Here is a 19,448-nt window from a genome sequence, read left to right as displayed (position 1 = left end):
TGGTTTCAAGTATCGACCTTCAACAATCTCATTACGACATACAATAATGAGAAATCTTATATTTAAATCAGTGTTTTGAAAAACAGATCAGATCGAATAGACCGATCGTCGATCCTTCAATAAAATGGCTTGGTTTAATTATTTTGACCATCTAGGTATTTGGATTGGATTGACCTAGGCAATATTAAGGGAATCAAAGTTGACTTGGAAAGCGGAGCAAGTCAACCCGATCTAAGCTCGAAAAATAAAAAAGAAAAAGAAAACTTATGCTTTGTCACTTAGATTAACGATTTGTCATATCTAATATTTAGTTCTATTTTATTTTCTCTTCTCTAATTCATGATCTCTCTTTCACGACCTAGGCTCAATCTTTAATCTTTCCTCCAGCCTCTATCTCTAGTTCTAGTGATCTAGTTTTTGCATTGAGATCAAAACCTAATGAGTTGTGACATGATGACTTGCCTCTAATTCCAACATTTTGCTTTGAGATCGTGAGCTCGTGTTGACATGCTTCTGCTTTCAACTCCAGCAATCTCGGTGTCTAGTATTTGGCTTTGAGATCCCAAAGACCATCGCCAAATTAATGTTTTATTTATATATTTGTGTATATAAATATTATTTTTATTTAATTTTTATGTCACTAGTTTGATTGTTGGTCTAACCAGTTGAACTATAAGAATCGTGACCCGTTACTCTTTTCCATTTGGTGTCCGATCCGAGTTTCAAAACATTGATATGAATCTAAAACAAAATATATTATCTTATAAACTTGGAAGTCAATATAGTACTTTAAATTACTAGTTGAAATACACTTGCTACAAAACTAACTAACTTCTTTTAAAATAAAATAAAAAATACTAAGATTATATTTGGATGGGTGAATTTGGATTGAAAATTTAGATTTAAAATTTCATATTTTAAATCTCACACTTGAAATTCATAGATTCTAAATTTTTTATTTGAATGATATAAAAAATTTCAAATTATAATATTAAAATCATTTGTTTGGATCTTAAATAAAATTTTATATTTTATATTTGAATTTAAATGTAACTTGGATGACGTTGGCAATTTAATTCTAGTCAAAGTTAGTGGTTCGGTTCAAATCAAGGGTGGCAAATCCATCTTGGTTGACTTTGGCTATCTAAACTTGGACGACATTAGTGGTTCAATCTTGATCCGCAACAGCAGTTTAGTCCTGGTCAACATTGACGATTTGATCTTGGGCAGCAACGATGGTGGTGGACTGAAACTAATTGGATGCAATGGACTAGTGTTGGGCGGTAGTAGCAGAATTGCTCGGTCTCAGAGGAAGTCAGTTGGAGGTAGTAATGTTAAAGTCAAGATGGTGAACTCAAACAAAGAGAGATGGTTCCATGAAAATTTAAAATAATAGAAGTTTAAAAATAATTTAAAATTACGAAATGATTGAAGTAGAATTTGAATTTGGATTCGTGTCAAATTTAAATCTAAACATTTTTAATTACACAAATAATGAATTTGGCTCAAATCTAAATCCAAATCTAGATTCATATGCATCCAAATATAATATAAGTTCAAAACCTAAATTTCTGAAAGTCTAAAAAAAACAAAATAAAAGAATAAACAAAAGAAAGATACACACACACACCTACAGGACGGAGCAGAACATTCAGATGATCATTATCTTGTGTCTTATCCCGTTCTGCACCTATGTTTGTTTCGATCTTGTTGTGTGTTTCATGCCCACATCTTTGATAGGTACAAGTCAGCCCACAAGACCATGGCTGCGAGCTTTCAAATGAATGAAACACACTGAAACAACAAAACATCATTATAGAGGCAGACAATAATGGAAGACATGGCCGAACTTTCCACAGAGAGATGTTAACTAAATATTCAAATGCTATGAATGAAATAAAGTGTAAGGCAATAAGCTTCAGAACCAAATATGCGCGCGCGCGCATATATATATATATATATACACACACACACATGTGAGAGTTAATTACGCAACACTGTAAATTAAAGATTTAAAATGTTCAGTTCTATGATATAATATATTTTAAGCATGCATGTCTGGATTTGAAACTAGAATAATGAGACCGTGCTCAAATAAAATTTCAAGTGAGTTATGTTGCGCTTGGCTTATTAATAATGTGATATGATATAATAGTTACTCTTTCCGTTTAAAAATATAAAATATTTTTTAAAAAAAATAAATATTAAAAAATATAAGACATTTTTAATATTTTAAAATATAATTATTGCCTTTTTTTAAAGTACCCCTATTGATAATACTTTATATTTATTGTAGGGTGTTTAATAAGGGTAAATATGAAAAGATAGGATTAGTTTGAAAATAAATAACTACTTTATTAGAGGACAAGATTTAGTTAAAAATATTGCCTTACATTATTTAATGAAGAAAATATATTATAAAATTCACTTATTAATATAACATATAAAAATTATATTTTGGGAACTATTTTTGAACATAAGCATAAATAATGTGTTTTCCCGAACAAAATTATATTGTTTTGAATTTTGTGCCCTTTTCCTTTTATATTTCTCAATTTTTCTCTACCCTTTTCAACAAAATTTAAATGCTTAAATAATAAATGTGAGCCATCTTTTTAAACTTCTAAGTTAAAAAATAAGGAGAATTACATATAGGTCCCACAAAAGAAAATTAATTACTACAATATCCATTGACAACTAAATTAAAATTTTAATTTCATTATCAATGAATTTTGTAATAATTAATTTTTTTTGGTGAGATTTCAACATAATTTCTCCTATCCAGTAGTTATAAAAAATAAAGTAAAGAAAGTTGAATTCTTGAAAACTCGTGAAGATTAAACTTCTGAGTTAGTTGAATTAAAAGGTACTAGTTGTATGAATATGTGCAATGGTGGAGCCCGGGCTTTGAATCAGGGGGTGCAAAATAATTTAATACAAAATTAATATTTTTTAAAAAATAGTAATAATTATGCTAGGATTAAAATTATAACAATATAAATAAATTTATCATCATTTTTTATTTTAAAAAATTATATTGAATAAGTTGATATAGTCTTTTATTATAAATATACTTTTCATATCTTATTTAAATTATTAAAATGTTATATATCTAATAAGTTTTTAAATTTAAATATTTTTTATTTCGTTTAAAGGAGATAGAATGTCAAAAGTAAGGGTATAAAGTTATAAATTTTAGATGGCTCACTTGTAATTTTTTTTTAAAGTGAGGGGGTGCTCACTCCCACATGGCTCCGCCACTAAATATGTGTGTGTGGATGTATTTTTTGAAATATCAATTGTAAATTAACTTGGTTTGTTGTGAATAGAAGTCTCATATCAAAAAGACTTAATCTATTGAAAATATTTATAATGTGAGGGGGTGCTCACTCCCACATGGCTCCGCCACTGAATATGTGTGTGTGGATGTATTTTTTAAAATGTCAATTGTAAATTAACTTGATTTGTTGTGAATAGAAGTCTCATATTAAATAGACTTAAGTTATTAAAAATATTTATAAGTAAAAAAATTATAAATTTAATTTCTTAAAATTTTGGATTAAAATTTAGTGTTGATCTTACTTATATAACATGCAAGCATCATCTTGACGCCATTAGACTCGATCGTGTTTTTCCCCCTTTCTTTTTCATACAAGCGGAAAATAATATTAAACTAAAAGCAGAGAAAATTTGAGGCCTAAAGCAAAATCATTAATGAGGCAAAATGTGTGTAATTGCTCCTTCCAAAAAATGTCCAACTTTTTTATATTATATTTTTTAAACTTATTAAGTAATTCTAATAAGAAGATCATCATTTTAAATTCTTAATTCATTTTTTATTACCTATATGTATCATTCTATTAAATGCAATCTTATTTAAAGTATGGTCAGTCATTGAATGTGAATATCAGTTCTTATGAAAATTATTTGAAACCTTTTGGTTCTTTAATTATTGGTTATAATTGATGGGTTTGGAAGTTGTTTTCTTTAGATTTATAGTTTGATAAGTATACACTTTTTTATGAGTGGGAATGAAATGAATAAAACTAATCCAAATTGAAATAACATATAAATTAAAGTATTGTGAGCAAAATGCCTAAACGCAAGGATCGGAGAACATAGAAAAAAACCATAATCCACTTTCAAGTTTCAATATAACTCACCTCAAATGGAGTGAATAGTGGGTTCTTAATTATTAAAGTGAGCAATACAATTAGGCCACTATATCTAACTTTTCTCTCCCACTCAAACTTGTCTCTTTCAATACGGCAAGTACAAACATATATGCTTCTTATCTTATCTCCACAAATTTCTCTACTTAAAACGCAATTAAATAAAAATAATAAGGAGTGGTTTTAATAATAAAAATAATTAAATACAAAAAATATAAATTGAAAGGAATCCTCAACCTTATGTTTTAAAATTTTGGCTTAAGATGTCGTATTGGCGTCGCATATAAATTTCGCTCAACATTATTAAAAAAAATTGTACAAAGGCAAAAAAAAAAATGTTGTTGATTTGGTAATGGCTTGGTTAGACTTAATCATGGTTAATATAGCTTGTGAATAGACTAAATTAGAGGTTGGGTTTTAAAATTTATTTATTATTGTATTATAAATTAGATATCAATATATTAACTTGAAAGTGTGCTGATCGGTAAATATTAACCTTGAAATTGTTGGTAAATATTAACCTGCGGGTTCTTATAAATTAAGAATTTTTTCACCAGGACTAATGTCCATTAAATATTAATAAAGAACGAGTTATACAGGAGCAAGCGAAAAATGTCGAGTCACTGAATTGAAACTTTAGTTGGGCCTTTATTGTCTACGGCGTTTTGGGCTAGGAATATGGGCTTACTATCATGGCAAAAAGGCCCATTAAGTTCACAATAAATTAAAGTGCATTGGGATTGAATGGATGTTAGTTCCCCGAGAAGCCTTAAATTAAATTTGAATGGATCAACTTTGATGAAACAAGATATACTCCCTCCTGTCTCTATTAATTTGCCTTGGTTATTTCACAATGTTTAGAAATATGATACATTTTAATTATTTTAAGAGTGAAATTACTGTGATGCAAACAATTTAATTAGGACATTAGGTATTTCCCGAAAAATAGTGTAAGCGTAAAACTACATCTTAACTCTTAAATATTTATTATATATGTGTGTATAGTATAAAAGTTACTCTCCCCTCTGTTGTTGACTACAGCACCTTTGAAAATATTATAAAACATTTATTGTATATTTATTTCAAAATATACTTTGGTAGAATACCCATCCATAATTTCATATGGCTCGAATATCAAGAGCCAAGCAAAACTTGAGAAATGGAAAGAAGTGAAGAAGCAAGCAGCGAGATTCCAGCTTTCTCTCAGGCCCAATAATCCCTTAGAGGAAACTTTATTTTCTTAAATAAAAACATGATGGCAAAAGAATTTTCATCTTTTAATTGATTAAGGATAACTTTAAAAAATCCTAAAAGTGATTAATGCTTAATTAATTTTAATCAAGATTTTTAATCTTTGTAAAGTAGTGAATATAAATAGAATCATAAGGAATATAATATAAAAGTCACTCCTAAGTCCCGTCTATGTTAATGACTACAACAATTTTTACAAAATTTAATGAAATATTTATTATTAATTTCAAAATATACCCTTTTTTCTTTCTTTTCTTTGATAGAATACCCATCCACAAACTAATTGAAATTGACATAACTGGTGAGAACTCTTGTCAATTACTCTTTCTGTTAAAAAATGTAAGGAATTTTTAATCAAATTTTATTTCAATAAAATAATTATTTATCTTTAAACTAATATCATCCTTTTATATTTACTCTTATTTAATAGAATGTTTCACTCTAAATAAATATAAAATAATTTATTTATTAGGGACACTTTTGAAAAAAAAAGGCAATGATTATACCTTAAAATACTAAAAATGTTTTACATTTTTTAACATCTAACCCCTCAAAAAATATCTTATATTTTTTAATGGAGGCAGTAAGTAAGTAGTTTGGAGTTCGAATCTTAACCTTTATTCATATAGCAATTAAGTTTTTGGAGCCCAAGTCTCAATAGTCTCTTAGATGACACTCCTTTTTTTTTTTATAGTAAAAACATAACGGTAAAAGAATTTTCATTTTTTTAACTTGATTAAAGAAATAATAAGTTTCAAAAATCCTAAAATTTGTTACTGCATAATTAATCTTAATCATCAACTTTTTTAATTTATGTAACTTAGTCAACAAATGTACCCCTTTTTTTATAAAAAATTTATCCCTAACCTAACTATTTTCCATGGGAAAGGGAGACACGCACACCCACATGCACACACAAATATATTAACGTTAGGTTTCAACTTAGGACTTCTTTCAAAAGAAGGAGGTGGCATTGCCACTAGAATGATTGACCATTGACAATCAATAAATGTTCTTATATAACAAAAACCAACAAAAAATATAAGAAATTAGATTATTGATAAAATATAAATAACATAGTTCATCTCAAATTCAACCTTCAGTCGAGAGGCCAAGCTAAAATGAATATGCCTTACGAAAATTAGACAACCTAAGGAGCATTAAAGTATGTTGGATACATGAAAAAAGGTATGTTCTGAAAAAAAAAAAAAAAGGAATAGATGCATTTTTTTATTTATATTTTTTTATATTCCAAACATTGCATTAGATATTTAGATAGACCAAAATTTTTAGTGATCTGCTTGTCTAATTACTATACTAGCTGACGACGCCGATCCAGATAAATGGACTATCAAACATTGCAAACTTGGATACTCCATGATGGTAAAAAAAAAATAAAAAAAAAGGGGAAAAGGGAAAATTTTACTGCCAAAGAAGGGTATAAATTATATGAAACATGACTTACTAAATTGGCTCAATTCATATATCTTATACAGACATTATAGGTTAATATTTTAGAATATCTAAAATGAATTATAAAAGAATATCACATCAAAACTCATCATTTAAGTGCTTTTTTTTATAAGTTTTTTTAAAAAATAAATGAATTGGTGGGCTAGTTCATTTAACCCACCAACCTTCAAAAATTGGATTGAGTTGAGATTTTTCAACTCATAAAAATAATTGAATTCAACCGTATCAATATTTCTCTAACCTATACGGTTCAAGTTAGTTCATATTTTTAACTTTATTAGAACTTAGGACGGATCCAAAGTTTCATGGTTGGGGCAAAGTGAAAAGAAAATAAGCCAAAATCTATTTAAACAAATTTTAACAGAGAAAAGTTTTTTACACAGGCCATAATCCACATAAAGAATGGGGTGGAGAAAACCCGCCATCTCCCTTAGATCTATCTTTGCATAGAAGTGAGTTTCATGTTCTCATGCTGGACGATATATTAGTTTAAGGATTCAGTACTAGTTTAATCAAAACTCTCGAATTTAAACTTTGAATATGCAGTTTCATTATATATTTATTGAGAGAGTCCGAATTAGTTGAGATTTGAAAAGATTAGGATACTGGGTATGCATCCAGGCTAGGCACAGTCATAGTCGGCTTCTCCAACGGATGAGTTAGAGAGAGAGAGAGAGAGAGAGAGCATGTGAGACAGAAGCTTCTGGAGCCATGTCGACAGCTGGATGATCTGCAGACACAGTACACGACCCTCTCTCAGTGTCTCTGAATCCATTAATTAGGGTTCCCATCCTTCCTTCCATTTTTGAGTATTGCAATCAGACTCTCCCACTTTACACCCTTACTGCCCCACATGTCTTCCATCTCCATCTTTACTCTCTCTTTCTCTCTCTAGATTTCATTTCTTGGTTTATCATCGTGAGCTTCAACTTCGCAACGTCATTTTAATGCTCTGGTTCCTTCATTATGAAACGATGGGTTTCTAAACTTTAACGTAAAACTTTCCTTGCCATTAATCCTACACGTTCCTTCCTTGTCATCTCAGCAGTTGATATGCAGCACTTTATTAATATACTTTCTGTTCTATATAATGCGACATTTCGATATCTTGTACCTAGGCAAGGTGACCCCCCCCCCCCCAAAAAAAAAAAGGCAAAGGTGAATATGAACTACTGCTCTGATCTATTTATAATTCATTTTGAACATGTTTAATAGAAGTTAAGGAAAATCTTAAAATTTATTTATTGTGTCCACAAATTTATATGTTTATAACTTTGCTTCTATTAAGTATGTACACTTTGATAGCATACCTTTTTTTTTTTCATACTCTCACCAAGATTTAATAGGTGATAAAAGAACTTCGTGATAAAAATTTAATAATTTAACTTATGAATGAAAACAATTCTTTTCTCCCTCTGGCCCTCTCCCTTATAAATAAAACAGGAACAAATGAAGATTGCACATCTAGTAGAATAAGCTTCCTCACAATGTGATGAATTAAAATTTGAATCTTCATTGGAGAGATAACCACATTTAGCATTTGACTGTATTTGAATAAGATTGTCTTTGATAAAAAAAATAGAACTGAAAGGAGTAAACCCAAGCCCATGAAGTTGTTCTCATTCCTAAAGATGAAAGCGTAATAATTAGTTTTATTATTAATATGACGATCTCATTCAGAAATAATTTGGATGCTTTAATCTTGCTTAATCTTTTGGGCTCACCAATTACATAAACTTGTTTAGATTAATTATGAAAATAAAAGATGTAATAAATCCTAGGAAGGAGTTTTTTTTTTTTTTTGGCATGTGCACTCATTATTAGGAGTCTTTCAGATCCCAACTAATCCAGATCAAGCTGGCGGGTCAAACCACAAGGGTTGTAGGGCAACAAGTGTTCCTAACAAATATTTAACACAGCTACATATCCAGAACTCAAGCTCAACATTTCTGGTTAAGCTAACACATTTCTAACTAGCTGAGTTACATACACGCTCATTAATAGATTCATTTAATACCTCACTACACTCCTATGGTCCCTTGTATAGAACATTTGAGATTTTTTCATGCAAATTAAGAAAATTATTTTGTTTCTCTGTTGGGGGAATGATAAATAAATCTAGTCAAAATAAGCAAATGACAAAAAAGTACCACGAAATGGAATAATTATTTTAAAGTCCCCAAGGATTTATCTATCATAAATTATTTTTTTTGTGAAATTATGTTTATGCCTCTCTACAAAATAATAGAAAGCGTAGTCATAAATACCTACACCAAGGTTGTTAATAATAAATATAAAGTTGTTAATGTAAGAAGCATTGTTATTAGTTTAGTTATGCAATAACAACTTAACAAGTACATTTCCTATATTAACAATTTTAGTTTAAATATTAATAATATAGTTAGTCATAACTTCAATTTAGTCATACAAGTACGTAGGCTTCTTGTATTAACAATCTCTGCTTAAATATTAACAATACAATTGGTCATAACTTCAATTTAGTCATGCAATAAAAACTATGCTTCTTATATAAACAACTTTACTTATTATTAATAATCTTAGTTTAGGTATTAACAACTATGCTTTTTATTATTTTACTTAGAGTTAGAAACATAATTTTATACAAAAAATTACATAATTTTGTACAAAAAATTATGTCAATTCTTAGGAACTTCAAAGTAATTACTACATTTTATTGTACGTATTTGTTATTTGCCTATTTCCATGGGATTTATTGGTTAAAAAATATCCTAACGTTTAAATCATACTCTTGTTAATTAAAAAACATAAATATTATTACGAAAATATAAATAATGAAAATGAGGGGACAATTTGTTATTTGTGCAAGTTCACAATGCTTTCTAAATTACAAGAATATCATTAAAACTACTTGATAATTCAAATCAATTTTTTTTTATAAAATATTTTATATATAGAGGACGGGAAGTATATACTACTATACTATGGATGTAAAAATTATAGGATCTTTACAAGTTTTATTAAATGACAGTATTGCCAATATGGCAAACCTGGATGAGTTTCTAATTTAGATTGGTATTTATATTTAATGTGGACGCACGATTGAGGAATCACAGTTGAGAATTTGGGTGTGCATGTGAAAAAACAGAAAGAGAAAAAAAGCAGCTTTAATTAATTTGTTTGCATTATTTGCATGCGTTGGAAGTAGTCATTTTCTTAATATGTCACTGCCAATCTCGTGAATCAAATTATATTATATAACGACACGTTCCTCTTTCGTCTGTCAATTAATGTCCCCAACTCAATAGATTCTCACCATTACAAGAAACTTCCAATTTTTTCCTCCGAAAAAAAAAAAGGTTGAACCATCCATTCCTAATTAATCCAGATTAAGTTTGGTTAATTTGAAAATGAAAGGTGAATTACCCAAATGTCTCTTCGGTGGTATTTAAATAGATTGATCAGATTCTTTTGCTTTGTTTTTTATTTTTTATTTTTTTTTTGGAAAAAAAACTTTAGTCACTTGAAAGTTGAAGGTGATTTAGTTGTAAGAAATTATGGGAATGGATGGAAAAGAAGTAAAATTAAAATAAAGTGCCTAAAATCTGCAGTGGAGATAGGTTAAAAATGCTCATGACATGAGAGATGGTGCCTGATTTTTTTTTTTTTTTGGGAATGAAAAGGCAAGCTAAGCTTAAATAGAAAAACAAAACAAAAGAAGAATAATCTGAGAACTAATGGCTATTTCACAGTTTTCGTGATTTAATTGGTGAGACAAGCAATCAAAAAAGTGATATAATAATTAAATAACAATAATATATATATATATATATATTTATAAAAGGAAAAACATCAAATTGACCCAAAAAAACCACAATATGTTACATTCTTTATTAAAAAATATAAGGCATTTTAATTAAATCTCACTTTTAATAAAGTAATTACTTACTTTAAACTAAACTTATTTTTTTATATTTATCCTTATTTAATAGAGTATTTTACCTTATAATAAATATAAAGTGATTTATTTACTAGAGATACTTAAAAAAAATAATGATTACACTTTATAAAATTAAAAATATTTTATATTTTTTTACATCTAATATTTTAAAAAATGTATCACATTTTTCAACAAATGAAGTAGGTTATTAATATAATAACAGTGCAAATTCATTCTATATTTTAGTTGTCAACCCATGACACCACAATATCTAAGATTGAAGGGTTTAGGATTTTTCAGGTACCGATTTTGCCCCTGCTTAAGACCTGCCAAGTCAAGCAAACTTGCTTCAAGTTCTAGGTTAACTTGAGGCCTTTCAAACCCGCCCAAATCGAAATGGGTCACTCTCCAAATATAGTTAACATGTCAAACTGAGCTACTACTCTTACATTGTCCAGTCAGTCCGAGTATATGGGATAATTTGAGTCTTGAAACTTTTTTGAAAGTCATCATAATTGATCATATTTGATAAAAGTGTGTTGAATCTGTAGTCCCAAAAACGATGTTGTGCGAGCAGCACATCATGATTAAATGGTCTAGACATGATCCTCTTCTCTTAAACCTTCACTCAAAACAACCAACTACAAGGATTTGGATTTAGAGGTAAATAAAGAGAGGGGAGCATTGATGGGACAAGATAATGATGCTATCCTTATCACCTTATCTCTCTCTCTCTCTCTCTCTCTATATATATATATATATATATTCCTCGAATGTTACGTTTCAATTATTTATGCATGCAATCATACTTTCATTCCTTGTCAATTTGTGCAATTTTTCAACACCATGCAATGGTAATATGAATTAAACCCAAAAAAAAAAAAAAAACTTACCATTATCAATGGGTAGAATAGAATAAAGAAGGTGGAGATTTTGACTTCAACGATTCTCCTTGTTAACATGCAAGTACAAGCACAAATAATCAACAAATCAATTTTTAAAAGAAAACAATAATTGATTTTAGCTGGAGTTTTATTTAATTTATATTTGCAATTTTTTAAGCCTGCACGCATCATTTGTATAATTATTAAGCCTAAAATAACCACAAAAATTGAAGAATCTTGTTCAAAAGTTTGGTTTCATATTGAAAAAAAAAAGGATGTTTAAAATGTTAATTTAGTCAAGAATTTACTTTATTTATTTAAAAATATAAGGTATTTTTAATTGAATCTCATCCTAATAAAATAATTATCTACTTTTAAATTAACCTTATCTTTTTATATTTATTCTTATTAAAAACCCTACAATAAATATAAAATCATTTATTAATATAAATACTTTAATAAAAAAATAATTATATCTCGAAAGATTAAAAATAATTTATATTTTTTAACATTTAACTGTTTAAAAAATATAAAAGGAAGTGACAATTAACATTGTCATTTAGTATTATGCTCCTAAATATTCTCCGTTGCTACATAAATCTAGACTTGCTTTCTTTCAAAACATTTTAAAAGAGCCTTAATAGGCAAAAAGCAACATTTCGTGAATAAAAATTCCTAACAACTATTCAAGAGCAATTAAAACTGTTCTTGTTAATTTGTTCCATGGTACACTGTACTTAAAGGCAGCAACATAATTAACTTTTGCAGTCATTAAAGCCTTTTCTTTTCTTTTTTCATGACGCCTCACTTTCATTTTCTCTTTCTGCGTCTCTCTGTTAAAAAAGAAAAGTAACCAAACCCATTAATCGGATAAAAATCAAACAAAACTCTAATCCTTTTACCATTTATCAATGAGGATTCCCATCTTCACAGTCACAATAATGCAAGATATACCAAATTGTCTACAAGTAAGTACTAAGAATATATGAAGCAATCATAGCTATTATTTCTTTTGGGGAAAAATAGGAAGCGGGTTGACCCGTGAATTGAGATTGACCCGGCTGACATCACGGCGATGCGCAGCCATGGCGCGAGAATCCCAGTCGCGATCTGTCCTTGTCGAAATCCAACAAGAATCCTTGTTGCATCAGATTCCCTATCACTGAAAACCCGGACCCAGTTTTGACGGGTTGCAATGCCAGGCACATGACCCGATCCGCCAACTCCAGGAAGTAGTTTCTCGACGGTGGTGACAGCACCGACCTTCCCTTCAGCCTGAAGCTCAGCTTCGGCAAGTTCGGCCTCCGCACGCCGGAGACGTTCACGCAGAGATCGAAGCTCAACTTCGACTCCATCGATACTATCGGAAGCCTGAGCCGCCGTCGGAACGCCTCTAAAACTTGGCGGTAAGCAGGCTCAGCTAGGAAGCTTAATGTCGTGCCGGAGTCAATGACCGTTCCGCCGTTACCGAGTTCGTCGATGGACCATACAGAAGGGTTGATTGGTAATTTCGCGCCGTTAACGGAGACGCTCTTAATGCCAATGTAGTAGAACGATGGAGAGAGAGGGTTGGTCAGTAATGGTGTGTAGCTCATTCTGGAAGATTTCGAAACGGCGCCGTTTTGAGCGCTGCCACCGATGGTGAGGTAGCTCGTAGGAGGCGGGGATATGGTGTAGTCGAGTAGACAATAAGAGAACTTGTTCCCGAACCGATGACCTAACTGTGAAGCGAAGGAGATAGAGCCTCTTCCCAAACCCATGACCCCTTGAGCTCCATTGAAGCTCGCACCAGTGACACCCGGGCCGGAAATCCGAAAACCGCACCCAAAAGCGAGATCTCGGAGCTTCGCTTCTCTCCCAGAGCTGGTGTTCAAAGTCGTCGTTTCCCTCGAGAAGAAACCGCTCGTTGTCGACCCGTCAGCGTAAGAATACTCATATCGACACGGACTGTGTAGTATCGTACGGTTGCAGGGAAAACTAGGTTTCGGGTGGGGAACGAGCCGGCAGGCCTGATCGTAGCAATGGTGAGGCGAGAATGTGGAAGAATGGCGAACGAGGAACGCGGATCCTGGACGGTGATGGGAGCAGTTTCTGCAGGCGGAGCACTTCACCCAAACAAGATCGCTGCCAGTATCGGCGACGAGAAGGAGGCTCTGCGGTGGGGACCCGATTCGGAGATTGACGAAGTACTGGCCAGAGCCGGTGGAGGCGCCGGAGATAAGGGGAGACTTAACGCTGTTGCGACGGCCGTGGAGGGTGGAGAAGAGAACGGAAAGACGGTGGGTGTCGGAGGAGAGAAGTTGAGCAGGAGAGGAGAGAGAGTTCTTGTGGAGAAGAGGAAGCTTGAGGTAATCTTGTGAGGAGCTTAGTGAGTTACAGAAATGGAGGATGGCGAAGAAGAAGATACGGAGGGTGAGTGAGAAGGGAAACGCCATTGTTGGAGGCAGAATGAGAAGCAGACAGAGAGTGGGAGAGAGACAGAGTGAAAGAGGAGACAGAAAAACGCGTTTTGGGGGCTGAAATGCCGTATTGTATACGTATTTGAATACGGATAGTTGTATTAATTCGATTAGTGTGATACGATTAAGAGCACAAGTCTGCTATGACCATTTACTGTAGTATTCCATTTTATTTTATTTTTGTTTGTTTGTTTCTGAGGGACAAGAGGATCATTGCCTGTCGTGGCCCGTGGGTCTTTGCCCATGCAATATTTTAACTTTATATATATATATATATATATATATGTTATAATTTAACCAATCAGAGTGTGCCAGGTCATATATGTCCAGCTGTAAAAAGTAAATATATTATATTTTACTATTTTTCAAAGTGTTTATTGCAAAATTTTTCTCCCAATAAAATTGGGAACGTAACTTTACAAAAAATGGTTTTATCACTTTATGGTAAGTGATGCTTTTCTCTTCGAAAATATGTTCATGAATGAAAAAAAAAAAGTATATTAGATCATTAGAATAATTGTAAGATTTTCAAGCAAACAAGATCAAGTATTTAATTAGATTCATAGATTGTAGTATATGGCTTCTTTTGTTGTTATATGAATCTACCTAAAAAGATGGTTAAATAAAGGACACTCAAAGGCTTGCTTTATTTTTTATTTTTTAAAAAAATACAAATATTTTAAAACTCTTTATTTTTTATTTTTAAAATACATTATATTTGAGCTGTGAGGTAAAATAATTTTATATGGTCAAGAGAAAGCATGTGATTGGAGCAAACATGAAACATGACTGCAACACTGAATGTCCATGTTGGATGGATCAATTCCACGTGCAGGAATCTGTTTGTATGAAATTAACAAGCTGTTCAGTTCATAAATCTTGATTAACACAATTCTGGGTCTGTGAGTTGCATGAATTTCACATCTGGTTTTTTTTTAAAAAAAAAACTTATTTTCTAGCGTCATCCAGCTTATGCATAGAATTTGAAATTATCAAAATTAGTTTTCAAAATTACCCTCACTAAATTATAAGTATGTCTTAATTATATCTTTTTTTTTTAATTCCTTTCCCCGTTTTAATTGCGTAATATCATAAAGAGGCACAAATCCTGAAAATATTTTTAGTATTTTTCACATCTTGCAAAGTAATTTATATTAAAAATACTCAATCTTTCAAAATGTGTTTCAAATCATGCTTCTTCCTATCCTTTTTATAAATAACGTTTCAGAAGGTTTTTTGGGTCCTTTATATAAATAATTTTCTCTTTTTTTTTTGGGTAACATTTGATATACAATTCCAAAAATACCCTCCAATAAGGTATAAAAAGAAATGCAATATTTCAAGTTTCAAGAAAATCCTTCCTACACATCAAACCACTACATTTTAAATGTAGGGATAAAATTGGAACTGATTTATTTTTAAGATGATTTTATTATTTTAACCAATTAAAATTAGTTTTGGTAAGTTAACTATAAGTGACTTATTAAAGACATAAGAGGAAGTACATCTCATATTTGAGACCCAAAAGGAGGCATAATTATTTCCACAAATTCCACAAAAATTTGTACTTCTAGATGATACATCTTATTAGTGTGTATTTGGTTTTTAATTTAATAAAAGTTCATTTAATAAAAATTAATTTAGTGAAAGTTAATTGTTGTGATGAAATTTATGTTTAGATATATTTTTTTAAAAATCGATTTGATATACTGAAAGTTGTTTGGTTTGTGATAGTGAAATGTATTTTTGAATATACAATAATAAAAAAGGACATTAATTTATAATGATTTAATATACAAATGTAATATATTTAAAATATTTTAAAAATATGATAAAGATTTTAAATAACATAAAATTTAATCTATAATGTTAAAAATTTGATCTCTAGTTATTTGTACTCTTTAATTTGTAATTTTAAAAAAATGTGATAAGATTTATAATTTTTATCATACATTAATGCTAAAAGTAAACATGATTAATTATTTAATTTTGTAGTGATGAAAACTTGATACTTAATTATTATAATTGAAATGATAATTATATTTTTAATGAATTAACTATTTTTAAAATAAAAGAATAAGAGATTAAACTTGAGGTAGTATGGTCAAATAACATCTTACTTTTCAAATTTACTTTTTAAAAGTTTTAAATAGTTACATTTTAGAAATTCACTTTCAACCACTGTTTGAATGTGCTTTCAGGATATTTTTTCTGTAAAATATTTTACCCAAATAATTTTAATATTTTAAAAATAAAATTTTCTTTATGAATGTGAAACGAAAGAAAATCAAATGGGTCCTTAATATTTAGAAGTCACTTTTCAACATGTTGTATCAAAATTTTTAAAAACATTAAAATTCATTAACTCCCCTTAAAAATTTAATAAATTTTCAACTTTGCTACTATTTTAAACATATTTTTAATATCATACTTTCTATTACCTGATATTTAATAAAAGTAAATGAAAAAATATAAAAAAATAAATGATATGTTTTATAAATATGACTAAAAATAATTTCTCTCTTTCATAAATACTTCAACATTTCAGATTTTGGAATAAATAATGTTCCATGCAACTCCATTTTGAATTTGCATTGAAGAAAGCATCTTCTCAGTATTGAGTGTTACCAAAACACTAAACTATTAATTAATTTAAAATAAAAAGGGATGATTCTGAGATCTATGTTTGTCATTAGATATGCTATGGTTTACATGTGAGAGGATTAAGGTTGAGATTCTATTATTTAATAGCCAAATCAGTCAAAAGCTTATTTTGTCTTTTAAGGCTGAGTAATTTCTATCTTATTTGATTTATCTGTCAATGTCTTTAGCTCTAAAAGGACTAAAACCAATAACATGTCCACATATTTGCTTACTCCGCCTTTGTTATATTCTCTCCCATTCAATTCATAAAATATACTTAGGAAAACATAACTTTTTCACTCTATTTAGCTTATAATATTTTATTATAATTTCTACTTTTTTTTATATTTTAGATTCATATGTGTTCATTTTTTGGTGTTCAAAATTCTTAAATGAAAAAAGTGTAGGGATTTTAAAGAGACCTAACATATAAAAAAATAAAAATATAGGGATCTAAAATATTGAAAAAATGTAAAGACCAATAACAAAATACAAAAGCCAAAAGTTATGTTTTTTCAATATACTTTTATTGGTAATTTGTTATAAAATATAAAATATTTTAAAAAAAATAATATTTTATTAATTATGCTTGATATAATATTATTCTTCCCCTTTTATCATATTCTCTTTCTATGTAATGTTTCATGAATAAAGTTATATTAAATAAAAAGATACTCTTAAAAATTTACATTTATGTTTTTAAAAAATAAAATTATGAAGTGTATTTTAAAATGTCTTGTAAATTTGGACGGAAAGGATGACAAATTAATAAATAGGAAATACAGCAAGGCAATCAGAATATTATTACCGATTTTTTTTTTTTTTTACCTTAAATACGCACCTTTGCATGGGTAATACTGTTGATTAGCATGAGATATCTAATAATAGTACTCCCCGCATTTTCGTTTTTTTTTTAATTTTGAGAATAATATAGTTTTTAGTATTGATAATTGAAAAAAAAATTCAGGGATTAAAAGTTATATTTTTTTTCTTTTAATTTTTATTATTTTAATTAAATCACACATATATAAGTCGAAGATCAAAGTTATTTAATAATTGAGATATTCCCTCTGAAAACTATTACAATAACATTAAAAAAAATACGCTAAATTAAATCACTTTTTGCTAATATATTCATTTTAAATACCTAAGTCTGCCTTATTTGCAAAAATGAATTGATGAAAGTCATTTTTGGAAAAAAGTTTATCAATTTCAGTGTTCCTTGTAGAAGGATTTATACTAAGAAACATGAAAAATTAATATCCAATCGTTAATATATATGTATATATTGCACTATTAATAAAAATTAATATACTGTACATATCTCAATGGGTAATGCCATGTAATATCGCTTGACAAAACTCTTTGCTCACATGTGTTGAAATATTTGAAAAGAGAGACATGAAATCATTTACTCTAAACATGATATTCTTGAGAGAGACATTGCCTTCTCCAACATACAAGATATTTTCAATGATCAATACTTTCAATCTAGAATCAACTTTTTGATTCAACAGAGTGATAAAACAAAAGTCAAATGGTTCCCTCCTGAAAAAGATTGGGTAAAACTTGATATAAATAGCTCTGTCAACAATCAAGGGGCAATTTTTTGCGGTAGTCTCATTCAAGATGATCACGGTAATTGGATCAAAGGTTTTATTAAATTTCTTAGTTATCATCCCAGCATGACAGTTGAACTTGTGGGCATCCTTAAAGGACTCAATATTTGTTGGGTAGAGAAGTTTAACAGAGTCAATGTTTACTCTAATTCTATTGAAGCCATTATACTCATACACAATGAAGTTTTTAATACTCATCCACTTGTTGCAACTATTAAAAAAATTAGAAATCTTCTTATGCGTGATTGGTCAATTACTTTTGATCATGTTTTTAAGTAGGCTAACAAATGTGCAGATTGAATGATCCATCAAGCCTTTCTGACAAGTCAACTATTTGAATTTTTGATAGTCTACCTTCTGATTGTAGAAACTTCTTGTACGCTGATATGACTTAATATGTCTATCTGCATGGTTTTTTTGTGACCTCCTATTCAAAAAAAAAAAATTCACTTACTTGGATAAAAATATAGTAATTTAATTGAACATTAGCTATAGAATTGATGTGCTCCCTTCATTCAAAAATAATAAAATATTTTTTAAGGAGCTGAATATTAAAAAATGTAAATATTTTTAATTTTTTAATGTGTAATCATTGCCTTTTTTTCAAAAGTGTCCTGTTGATAATGACATTATATTTATAATAGTGTTTAATAGCGAAAAATATGAAAAAATAATATTAGTTTGAAAGTAATAACTACTTTATTAGAGAGTGAGATTCATTTAAAAATGCCTTATATTTTTAAACAAAGGGAGTACATATTATTTTATTTATTTTGGTCCGTTTTAGAGTGTGTTTATAAATTAATCTTAATTTAGTCTTGTATAGATTTCTTTAAATATAATCTCTCACATAATATAACATAAATTTAGTCAACATAGAAGCTATTGAATTGAGAACTATTCCATTCGTGAAGAAGCTGGAGAGAATTTTATCCCCATGTATTCTAACGAAAGATATGATATCTAAAATTATTTAATAAGGAAAAAAAATCCAGTAAAATAATTTTTTAAAAAGATACATACGTTTC

General features: G+C 29.3%; 1 protein-coding gene across 1 annotated transcript; it reads right to left on the bottom strand.

Moving 5' to 3' along the window:
• Window positions 1–12,570: 12,570 nt before the first annotated feature.
• Window positions 12,571–14,186, bottom strand: LOC129322950 (aspartyl protease family protein 2). Its single transcript, XM_054969418.1, has one exon. The coding sequence runs from the start codon at window positions 14,132–14,134 to the stop codon at window positions 12,767–12,769; it is 1,368 nt and encodes a 455-aa protein (XP_054825393.1). The 5' UTR covers window positions 14,135–14,186; the 3' UTR covers window positions 12,571–12,766.
• Between the last annotated feature and the right edge of the window lie 5,262 nt (window positions 14,187–19,448).

The sequence above is a fragment of the Prosopis cineraria genome, unplaced genomic scaffold (genome assembly GCF_029017545.1).
Source record: "Prosopis cineraria cultivar Desert tree isolate PC_DT_omini unplaced genomic scaffold, ASM2901754v1 PC10, whole genome shotgun sequence".
NCBI lineage: Eukaryota > Viridiplantae > Streptophyta > Magnoliopsida > Fabales > Fabaceae > Prosopis > Prosopis cineraria.
The sequence above is the reverse complement of the archived record's forward strand: the minus strand, read 5'-3'. Positions and strand labels throughout refer to the sequence as shown.